The sequence below is a fragment of the Mangifera indica genome, chromosome 10 (genome assembly GCF_011075055.1).
Source record: "Mangifera indica cultivar Alphonso chromosome 10, CATAS_Mindica_2.1, whole genome shotgun sequence".
NCBI classification, from domain to species: Eukaryota; Viridiplantae; Streptophyta; class Magnoliopsida; order Sapindales; family Anacardiaceae; genus Mangifera; species Mangifera indica.
The window spans coordinates 3,324,339-3,335,695 of NC_058146.1; the positions used below are offsets into that span (position 1 = coordinate 3,324,339).

At 35.5% G+C, this 11,357-nt stretch overlaps 2 protein-coding genes across 4 annotated transcripts; both read right to left on the reverse strand.

Moving 5' to 3' along the window:
* Positions 1–278: 278 nt before the first annotated feature.
* LOC123227863 (NAC domain-containing protein 78-like) lies at positions 279–5,186 on the reverse strand. 3 transcript variants are annotated; one of them, XM_044652988.1, is made up of 7 exons: positions 4,799–5,186; positions 3,523–3,800; positions 3,131–3,331; positions 1,593–1,848; positions 1,336–1,481; positions 1,121–1,235; positions 279–937 (listed from the first exon to the last, which is right to left on the reverse strand). In XM_044652988.1, the coding sequence occupies exons 1-7, from the start codon at positions 4,965–4,967 to the stop codon at positions 540–542; spliced, it is 1,563 nt and encodes a 520-aa protein (XP_044508923.1). In that variant the 5' UTR covers positions 4,968–5,186; the 3' UTR covers positions 279–539. The 3 variants fall into 3 exon arrangements, with proteins under 3 accessions (XP_044508923.1, XP_044508921.1, XP_044508922.1); XM_044652986.1 differs by having other exon boundaries at positions 1,336–1,848; XM_044652987.1 differs by having other exon boundaries at positions 1,121–1,232; positions 1,336–1,848; positions 4,799–5,185.
* A 560-nt stretch (positions 5,187–5,746) lies between these two features.
* On the reverse strand, positions 5,747–10,030 carry LOC123228005 (NAC domain containing protein 50-like). Its single transcript, XM_044653185.1, has 4 exons — positions 9,647–10,030; positions 8,823–9,100; positions 8,255–8,452; positions 5,747–6,637 (listed from the first exon to the last, which is right to left on the reverse strand). Exons 1-4 carry the CDS (start codon positions 9,819–9,821, stop codon positions 6,065–6,067), a joined length of 1,224 nt encoding a protein of 407 aa, XP_044509120.1. The 5' UTR covers positions 9,822–10,030; the 3' UTR covers positions 5,747–6,064.
* Positions 10,031–11,357: the final 1,327 nt, after the last annotated feature.

Sequence of the window (11,357 nt, forward strand, 5' to 3'; positions counted from 1 at the left end):
TATGTATTTAGATATTATTTTATTTATAATTTAAAATTATTTAATTATATAATACTACATTATTTATATATATAAATTATGTATTAAAAATAGATATACATAATTTTATTATTGAATATATACTATGTGTATACATTTTTTAATATATAATTAGATATACAAATAATATATTATAAATATTATTTTATCTTTAATTCATAATCATTCAATCAAATAATAATACATTATCTATGAACCTAATGGTGAAATTAAAAATTAAAAATGTGTACTCCATAAGATATTTCAAAACCTTGGAACACATCTAGCATCCAAAAAACAAAAGATTCTGCTATATGACTACAAATGCATGATTGTGAAGATTACAGTGGAAAAATATAGGTATAAGAAGCCATTTCAGTTTGGCAGTTGACACAAGTTGACATTTAATTAAATGACATATCTGCAGCAAAGTGCTGTCTAAATTAATCTATAACCAGTTTTCACTACTAACTAACCTAACCTAACCTTCAACCAACAATACCGGTTCTTTTGACGCTGCTTCACTTGGAGAATAAATGGGTACACGTATTATAACTCACTGTAAGAATCAGGACCCAAATGCACAACAAGAAGAACAAGCTCCAGGAAACCACCAATCCTCTCGTCTTACCAGAAGCCACTGAGTTGGCTGAAGTGACATCACTTTGCAACATGTCAAATGAAAATACAATATTGACATCCCCATTTTTGCCCAATGACCAGTCCATCCCAGTGCCAGTTAAAGTCATGTTCCTTATTCTGATCATACCAGCCGTAACACGAACAGAGCCAGAAGATTGTGCCAAAGAATTGAGCCGAATAGCTGCTTCCTTTGTTGGGAATTCAGCAGCAAAGGCAGGAGGTGCAGGAATGCCACCCAACATTTGACTGGCCCGTTTAAGGAATGGATACTTGGTATCTGCATTGCAAGCACAAAAAATTGATCTTGTCAACAAAAGTAGTAGGGAAATGAAACTTGCAGACACATCAATCTAGATATGACAAAACTTAGAATGCTGCATTAACCCTTTATCATGTGTATACATATATATAGCATATAACAAATACTAGTGGTTCTAATTCAACGAATATATAGCTTTACCTGTTTCAAATTCTGTGGTCTCTGGCTTTTGATTTGAAGTAGATGCCTCATTGCTACCATGTGTTTCAGACATATGGCTTGCCATGGGCATTTGCTCAGTATCTCCATTCACCTGCTATCACAAAGTAACAAGTTACATATTATTGAAATTTTCTAATGAATAATAAATTAAAAAAAAAAGCTTCGAATGGTGAACTTCGCAAAAGAATTTCTACCTTGAGGTTTAAGAGTGGTGTTTGGTCAGAAACTTCATTTCCGCCCTCCATAATTTCAGAAGCATCAAAAGTGAGATATTCTGAGTTGTCACCATTAGCATCAAAGAAATTAAGGTACTCATCCACCATGTCAAAACCTCCTGAATCTGCCTTGATATTATTTAAAAGATCATTAGTTTCCAGGAATAACCCATCATTGAAAGGTGGATTATCAGTTGCATCCAAGTAAGGCTCATCAAGCAAATAGTTAACATCACCAGGATCAACATTGTTGTTTGATTCAATGATATATTCATTTTCCACTGCTCTTGTATTGATCTCGTATTGCTCTGGTAAATCACCGAGATTCTGCTCAACTTGCAGCTGTGGAACCAGTGTTTCACCAAGGACTGTTATGGGCTTCTGATCAAAATCGCTCAAGTTCTCAGAATGCTCAACATGATTGCTTGAATTCCCATAATAAAAGTTTGACGGAGGAAAGGCATTGTCAGAATGGTTGGTGGAATCAAGTTTCTGTCGCACGAAAATTTTCAGAATTTTGCATGACAGTATTGAACCAAAAAAAATCAGAAAGTAGCATAGACAGTACTAGGGCTGCAATAAAGCCAAGTATTGTTGGGCTTGAGATCGGCTCAATAGGGTAGATGCAAGGCTCGAGTTTGAGCTAGAATTCTACAAGCTCGGGAGTTGCAAACTCAAGCTTTAGCTCGTGCTCAAGATACAAATTGCTAACTTGAGCCTGGCTCAAGCTTGAAACAAGAAAGGCCATCAAGTAGAGCTATGTTTGTCAAAACTTACTGCAAGCTTGATCTTTACACAACAGTAAACAAATACCATCAAAGAAAATTTCTCATGCTCAACAATACAATGGGATTTGCACATCAGAACCCAGATACAACAAATACATGAGTGATTCAGTGTCAACTTTCCTTTGGACCCCAGTTCATTTTATTCTCGTGAGCTCATTGAGTTGAGCAACAGCCTACTCAAGCTGCCAAGGACAAGCTTGAGCTCAGCTCAACAATAACTAAGTCAAACCAGCTCAACAAGAGTTGAGCCGTGAATAGCAATCGAGTAGCTTGGCTTGATTGCAGCCTTAGGCTGGACATATACATGAAAGAGAAAAAATGCCCACAACCAACCCTATGGCAAAATATAAGATACCTAAATCTAGAAGACAGTTCAAAACAGGCTGTCAAAAGATTTAACATGTTCAAATAGTTTATAGGAAAGGTTAAATTGTCAGAAAACACTGACAATTCTACACCAACTATAAGTGCCTCTTGCTACTTTGTAGGAAAATTTTCCACGTTTCACACAGAAGTTATGGTTCTAGTTCATTTTCAAAGTGATATGTTCCACTAAATTTGCAAAGTAGAGTTTGCTTAAATCAAAGGTAAGACACTATAGGATCCACAGATTCTTCAGATAATCTATATTATCAGTAAGTTGAAATTTAAAAGTAATAAGGAATGCTTTGCACATACAGTCATATAGAGTGTAGGTTATAAGAACAAAGAAACTAATGTGTATCCACTTTCGCTCACTTCCACATTAACATTCAAGCAGAGCTATTAATTTTGTTTCACCAAGACAAAAGTTATCCCAAGTACTCTAGATATACAATTCAATTTTTTCTCATTTCAAGGTATCAGTTCAAGTTTCATTTCACATCAATTATAGTCACTATGAATTCCAATCTGTAACTAACAATTAAAAAATAGACCACCATATAAGGCAATTCACCAACCTGACGAAATCTAATTTGAGCTCAATATAAGAGAAAAGCACAAACCTGATCAAGGTCATTCGTTTCAAAATATGCATCATCACCAACTGCTATTTCATCAGCCAGCATCTCTTGACCTGGCATAAAAGCTGCCTCAACCACCTCATCATCCTCCCATTCCTCCTCAATAAATGGTGCCCCATACTGCTCCCCATTCTTTGGCCCGGATCCACTCTTCTGAAATATCCTACAGAGAACAAATGCATCCTTCCCACCACAATCAAACGGCCAGTCAGCTTCCAGTCTTGAGTAAAAATCCCAAAATTGTTTTTTTAAAAAAAAAAAACTATGACTCTTTAGCCAATAACTAATCAACTATCAGAGCAGCCATAACAGAATCACATGAACCCAAAACATTTTATAAATATAAAAATTTTGCAAGTCCACTATAATCTCACTTGTGCAACTCCAGCTTTCTCCAACTCCTCATCGGTCAGCCGGTACTCATGCATGACCCAATTGGTGCGTTCACCATGTGGAGCCCTACCTATGTGATAAACAAGGGTCTTCTTCATTCCAACAATCCGAGTGTCATGATATATAGCTCGATCCTTTCCAGTGGTTTTCCAGTAACCTTTCTCAGTGGCTCGATTTGTCCTCGATCCATTGCCATACTTTTTATCCAACATACTGAAAAAAAACCACTCCAAGTCCCTACTTTTTAACCTCGACTTATCTGAACCAGTAAAAACCCAAAAAGGATTAAGATCTAGATTTGTGTAGACATAAGTAGATATGAATACTACAAAACACAAAGATGTATAATCATATATACATTAATACACGTATGTAAATTATATTTACTTACTGGGTCATACCACAAACCAGTCTGGTGACATTAAAGGGCTGCTCTCAACCACAAGATTGAAATCATAAAACAATGTACATAATATAAGATTCCAACCAAATGGATAGGAAAAAGCCCTGAAACCTAACCAAAGCAGCAACATAGTATTTCCCATACAAAATTGACATATAAATTCATCCATCACATTAAAAACGCTAGTTCAAGCAGACACTCTTGACTGTAAGTAAGCTAAACCAACCTCAAAGAGAAAAGAAACATTTCCTACACTACACATAAATTAAAACTACATTGAAATCAATATACAAAATGAACGAAAATATTCTATAAAAGATGTAGAAGTTTCTGCCATAACAGAAGTTTCCCATACCCAATACATGTCAAATTTTACAACTTTAGAAGGTAAAACTAGTTACAATATGAAGTTTAACATAGAATAGCAAACTTATTAAATGGGAAAGTTATATTTTACATTCAGTATTATTTCACAAAGAGACACAAAAGATTACAACTAAAGATTATTTTCATAAAGAGATAAATATATCCAGTAGTCCAAAAAACCCATTCTAGATTCCCCCAATCAAAAACCCATGTTAATGGAAACCATAAACCCCACATGAACATGTATAATCTAACATCATTATTCACAAACAATAAACTGATAATAAACCATAGGTATTCAAACATGTCCTACCATATAGTATTTTTAAACGCAAAAGAGTCACCTAACACAATAATCTAACAACTAACATCAGAATTTAAACAAATATATTCTGGTACATAAGCTTAAATCTATTTACACATAAGGCCCCTAAACTTAAATAAAAAAAGAATACTAAAATAAAAATGATATAAAGAGATAAAAGTACCAGGAAGATCCCATGGCTCAGACTTGTAGATATCGATGACGGATATCGGGTCGAACCGGAGCGGCTTGTTCAGAATCTTCCTCTTCAAATAGTATCGTACCAGCTCCTCATCGGTCGGGTGAAATCTGAATCCCGGTCCTAGAGACTTAGAGTTCGCGTCGCGACCCATTGATCAAAGCCAACACGGATATAACAGAGTCCAAATTGGATAATAATTAAAGAAAAATCGGGTTAAAATTAGCTAAATTGAGGCAAATTTCTGAAATGAGGGTTTAGGCTTTTGGTTAATTTCTAGGGGCCTGTTGGGAGAAAGCTAGAAAACTGAGAGATCGTGTCTTGCTGGTTAAGAAATGAGCACTCGACGAAGCCGAAGCGAACTTTCGATAAAGTAGGGGATTGATAGAGTTACTCCTGGGTATATATTGTGCGTGAGTACAGCGAACGTGGTCCCGACGTGGACTTCGCTTGGTCTGACAAGTGTATGGAGATGGGTAGTGTGGAGTGCCAATGGTATGCAGTTGCTTCGTCGTTCCGTATAACTGACGTAATTGCTTCCGCTAGTCATATTTGTAAAGGCTTAATAAAATGACGGATATGCCCTTGCCGATGCTCAAAGTGGACCGTATTGGTCAAATTAAAATACAATATAGTATAATATAAGATCCATATGACTTACATTGCAGTCATTTTATTCTCAAAACCAAACTTATTAAGAAAAACAGAATCTGCACTTAGACTAGATAATATACATGTTCCACGCTTTAAAACAAAATTGATAATATATTAATAAGGCCGAAGGACTTATTCCCACCTAAAAATTACTCTATTCTCAAATTTCAAACCCCAACAAAGCGTTTTTCTCATCGATCTCTTTTGTTTTCTCACTTCTTTTACTTCATCATTCTCTTCATCTCTATTGTTCTCTTTTGTTGTAGTTATTGAGCTTGATTTTGGAAATTCAAGTCATATTTCAGAGTAAAATTAAGAAAATTTGCACAATGTTCCAACAGATGGAATTGTCGACAGATTCAACAGTGTCAGCAGTTGCAGCTGATACAGACTTAATGTCCCGGTTTTAAGTTTACCTAATGTGCAATCTCCAGCAACTTGATAACCTTACTACTAAAAACAAAGCATCCTAAATTTACAAACATGCTCTCCAATATGATTGGAGACGAAAAGGGGGATCGATATATGATTCGACAAACAACAATAACATTACAGGGGTATTCAAACCCATGAAATGGGTGTTTTTCTTGCTCCTCTTCAAATCCGCCTCTTCAGATCCTCATTTTCCTTGCTCAGGTAATCGATTTGTGACTGAAACATGTTAATCATGGCCTGAGCACTCATCATTTCAAGTTTTAGTGTCTCCCTCTCAACAGCAGTTTTATGCACCTGTTTCTGCAAGTCTTTGATGAGTTTAACACAACTAGGGGGCAGCGATGAATCAAAACCATCAGCCCGAAAAGTAGTTCCATGAGCAGGCAGAATCTCTTTGGGCGGTTCAATAGACTCCATCAGAGAGAATTCCAACAATGCAGATATTGCTGTTGTTGTAGCGGCATTTGTCATTGTTGTTTCCGCTGTTGTGATGGTTGACGAGGAAGGATCATATCCCGTCCCAGTTGAATTATCTGAACCATTTGATCGGTTAGAACCTGAATCATTCTGCCGCCTTCTTTTGTATTGAAGAAGAGGAAGAGCTGCCTGTGTATTAAGCACACACAGAGAAGGACATTCATCTCTCCTTTCACTCTTGCACACTGCTAAAACATTTTGAGCCTCTTTTGGAAGTTCGTTAACATTAATAGGCTCCTTATTGTTGGATTGAGAATCCTGCAATTATCCACCAACATTTAAAAGCAAAAGTAAATTCACGATAAGTTAAGGTTTATAAAAACAAAACAATAAAAGGTAGAAGTCACTAAAAGGATATGGGAGACAAGCACAATAACAACTGTAAGCATAGCAACTAAAGTAAATAGCAATGCCTCAACAACTGGAATTTGGTGAAGACATCAAAAGAACTCTTCAAATAGAATTGTACTACATCAACCATAATTAACCATTCCTGAAATGCCCCATTAAATGCTCCTGGGCTTTACACCATTAAAATTTTTACCCAACAGTACGATTTATATAACATTAGTCCAACTCTCCAATCACTAATCTCAAATTTTCAATTATAACAGAAGTAGTTAGTCAAAATTACCAACACCCAGAAAGCACAATCTGGATTCCATGATCCCATTTTTTGTGGAACATTTTATCAGCATTGGAAGCAATGGCAGACTCTAAATCTACCCTTGAAAAAAGAAATACAAACCACACTAAGGACACACTCAAATAGGATCTCTTTTCTCTTAAATTTATTTCCATTGCATATATTGAGCTATGACCATATTATTTCAGACATGGAAATCTAGAAACAGCAAGTTCCATGAGTACAGTGCTCACAATTTAGGTCAAGCAACTGATACTAGTCTCTAAAGTAACATATCCCACAAAGTGAAAGAACAAATAGCACACCATGTACTGGCAACAAGATATTATCTCATCTGCATACCTACTAGTGTAGGACATCCAAATCTTTGATCAATTCATTTGCTTCCACCAAGTTATAAAAACATCCAAATCTTTGTCCCAATATTTCACCCTTCTTTCCTAAGAAGTAAATCCACGGAATTTCACTGAGGGATTGAGAGTAATGCCATATCCTTATGCTTCTACAATTCGTATCTCTGAGCACTCTATCCTTCAATCTTTGTAGGTTTTCCTCCTCCAAAAGGTTGGCACATAAACTCTACAGGCCTGACTTACTCTTTTCCCCAGTGAGCGTGGATACATGATTATATTTAGATTTATGGCACTATCACATAAGATAAACAACCAGGGCCTGCTTAGTTCTCCAACAACAGTCAGATACAGGTAGTGACAGATAGCAGCAAAAATATTCCTATCAGTTCAATCAACAAATTTTAATTATGGACTTTGACACTCTTGCTAAGTTGCTAGTGAATATGCCGAATATCCCTGTGTTCAAACAATGCTATACACCTCAAGTTGGTATCATAACTTTTGCATTCCAAATAATATGTCACTTATCTAAAAATGCCATGTGAATAATAAAATAATAACACGAATATTATTGCAACCTAAGACTAAAGTCACATTACTTAAGATGTGAAATTGGAAATACATACTTAAGAACTGTAGTATTACTCATGCAATAATCACTGGATCTAACAATAATATGAAAAGGATTTTATATATTTTATTCATGCCTCCTAACTAGCTAACTGTTTTCTTAATTGCTTGATGATTAGCTTTTGTGCTCATCTGTCCTAGGCATCATACAATCCCAGCTCAACGCATCATAATGCTGAATAACATAACTTGAGTAGAACAGAAATGAGGGAAAACAGAAGAAAGAAAGAAAAAAGTCATGCACACCTGCTCAACAGGCATTGCTTCAACACCATTCCTTTCAACACATGCATCATCACCTGCCATAACGTCATCTCCAACATCTTCTTCGGGAATTGCTGCCTTGCCATCATCCCATTCCTCCTCTAGAAAAGGTGCATATCGATTTGCACTCGGTGGTCCTATATTGTTCTTATGAAATATTCTACACAGCACATATGAATCCTTTTCCACAAAAACAAGAAACGCAACTTCTATAAGATATTAGTGATTCTCATGATGAAAAATATTGAACTTCTGTACTTACAGTTCACATTATATAGAACCCCAAGGAAGCAAATTCAATTCCTCGAGTTCACTGACATGAGTCATCAAAAACCAAAATACTTTAATCCACAACACTGATGCTAATATTTCTGTATATATTCCCACATTCTTTTAGAAATCAAACTAATTTTCGGCACAAGTACTGAACCAAAATGTACTTCACCCTTGTATACTAAATTTTCTGTACACTAAAATTCATTCCAAATGTATTTATTTTCTCATTGAAGCAAAAATATAATCCGTAAACAAAACTTCTTTATGGCCTAACCTGTGCACCCCGAAGCTTGTCGGATTCATCCTCAACAAGGCGGTATTCATGCATAACCCAGTTAGTCCGCTGCCCATCAGGAGCACGCCCACCATGAAATACAAGTGTCTTCTTCATTCCAATAAGTTGCTTATCACGACGAATTTCACGATCCTTCCCAGTTGCTTTCCAATATCCCTTCCCTGTGGCCCTATTCATTCTTGCCCCATTTCCATACTTCTTATCCAATGCACTGAAAAAGTACCACTCTTGGTCCCTTGTCTTCAACCTTGAATAAACTAAAACACCATAGACAAGTAAACCCCAAATTGCATCTCCATTCAACTCAACAAAAAATCTATGACAATAAAAAATTCAACTACAAAAATGAAATGACTTGTCCGGTACCCTTTCGGAGTGTTATTTTAATTTCCCAGAACACCAAAAAAACAAAAAACTCAACCAAAAATTAAACCCACTTTCAATTGAGTATAATATACCAGCATTTTTTTTTTCAAAACAGAAATTAAAATATCACCCCAAAAGAACACCAATTAGACAACACATTCATTTTCCAAACACACAAACCTCCAACCGAAATAGTAAACCTCTATTTCCCAAAAAAGTAAATCCTAGGACAAAAAAATAAAAATACCCTAAAATGGAACCCAAAACCCATCAACAACCCCCCCCCCCCCCCCCCCCCCCCCCCCCCCCCCCCCCCGAAAAACAAAAAAATCACTATAATATTTCAGAAACAAGTAAACAAACCGATAAGCCATCAACCAAAACATAAAAAACAAAAAAATAAAAAGCACAAGAGTTTAAAACAAAGATTAACTAACCTGCGAGGTCCCAAGGCTCATGCTTGTAAATATCACACTCGCCAATGGCGTTGAAGCGGACAGGCTTGTTACATACCTTGCGTTTCAAATAATAGCTGACGAGCTCCTCGTCCGTGGGGTGAAATCGAAAGCCTGGAGCGAGTGCCGTAGTTGTTGCAGGCGTTGTGAGACCCATTTGGAAATGGCGATGGAGGGTTAGGGTTTGGTGCTGTGGAGGCCGAAATGCGAGGGATTGGGATTGATTGGTGGTCAAGGAACTGCAGTGTTAAGTGGTGCCTTCAATGACAAGAAATTTTTTGTCTGCGTTTTGTGGTCAAAATTGGTGTGTAGTGCTTGTATTGATTGTCGTTTTGATTTGGAAAGAAAAAAAAAAATATTCATTGTATTGATCATCATTCTAACCAATGTTCAGTTGTCAATCAAGCGTTTTAACAGTAACAATTTGAATGTACAAATATTATTAATTTATTTTTATTGTAATTTATTATGTAAAGGGTTACAAAGATGGCCTTTTTTAATCAGAAAACCTTATTATTATTTTTTTAAATTAAATTAATCATATTAAATATATAAAATTTTAAATTTAATGATAGATTTTATAATTATTATTTTAAGTAAGTTTAGAAATATAACTTATGGAATTTTAGAAATGGTCAGAAAAATAGTTTAATTTTGAAATTATAATCCAATCAAGGCAATATGTTTTGACCGAACTCCAAAAACTGGAAGTACGTATCTATGGCAACACAAACTTGCTTTTCCTTTAAGGCAAGTAACCTGGCTGTGGGACCGCCATTATTGTATCAGCAGTGCACTTCGACCTTTGGATCCTTAACTCGATTATCCACCGTCCGATGAGATTATGACCACAGTCCATTTTAGGCCCAGCTTCTGTAAACTTGGGTTGGTTAAACGGCCCATACCTCAAAATAGAAAGGATTGGCCGGCCGCCCATTTCTTCTGGGTAACTCGAAATTTGAGATGCGAGGATAAGTTGTGCACATAGATTCAAATCGAGTCTACTCTGAACAAGGATACACTTGAGGTTGGCTTGGCTTAATAAGGGGTATTTTGAAATCAGTTCAAATTCAATGAGTTGGTGATTTGCATAGTTTGAATTTTGCACGCTTGTGTACATAAGTTAAGCATAACTTGAAATTTCACTTGGCTCATCCTCTTATCAAATGGGCAACAACTTTAATTATTATTTTATTAAATAATATTATATTTTTTTTTTGTATATAATTAAAATATTCAAATGATATATTATTATACGATAGAATATTATTTTATTTTTAATTTAAAATTATTTAATTATATAATAATATATTATTTATATATAAAAATTATGTATTAAAAATATATATATAGTTTTGTTGTTTATTTTTATATTTACTAACAAAAGCTAAGCCCAAGAGCAGGTCCTGGCCCAGCCGGTCGGGGGCTCTTATAGGGATCAGTCCGCAGAGCAGCCTGCGCCCACTAAGCATTCTCTGTTACAAGTTTTGTTTGCGTTTTAATTTTATAATTATACGTCTCGGTGTGGCCAAAACTAAAATATCATCGTGGCATTATGGGAGATTAATCTTTTTGTATTTATTAGATATATTATTATATAAAATAATTAATTATATTGGGCAACCCAAACGGTACGGTATTTTATATTGATTTGTGAATTGGGATGATTAAAACGAATTTTGGTATCAAGAAA

What these genes read in the sequence shown, in the direction of transcription:
- LOC123227863 (XM_044652986.1), bottom strand. Translation starts at nt 4,967, where the DNA reads ATGGGTCGCGACGCGAACTCTAAGTCTCTAGGACCGGGATTCAGATTT. An exon ending in CACCACTCTTAAACCTCAAG is followed by an intron (nt 1,236 to 1,335) that starts GTAGAAATTCTT and finishes ACTTTGTGATAG; the next exon opens with CAGGTGAATGGAGATACTGA. An exon ending in GACCACAGAATTTGAAACAG is followed by an intron (nt 938 to 1,120) that starts GTAAAGCTATAT and finishes CTTGCAATGCAG; the next exon opens with ATACCAAGTATCCATTCCTT.
- LOC123228005 (XM_044653185.1), bottom strand. Translation starts at nt 9,821, where the DNA reads ATGGGTCTCACAACGCCTGCAACAACTACGGCACTCGCTCCAGGCTTT. An exon ending in ACAAGCTTCGGGGTGCACAG is followed by an intron (nt 8,453 to 8,822) that starts GTTAGGCCATAA and finishes TTTGTGGAAAAG; the next exon opens with GATTCATATGTGCTGTGTAG. An exon ending in AAGCAATGCCTGTTGAGCAG is followed by an intron (nt 6,638 to 8,254) that starts GTGTGCATGACT and finishes GGATAATTGCAG; the next exon opens with GATTCTCAATCCAACAATAA.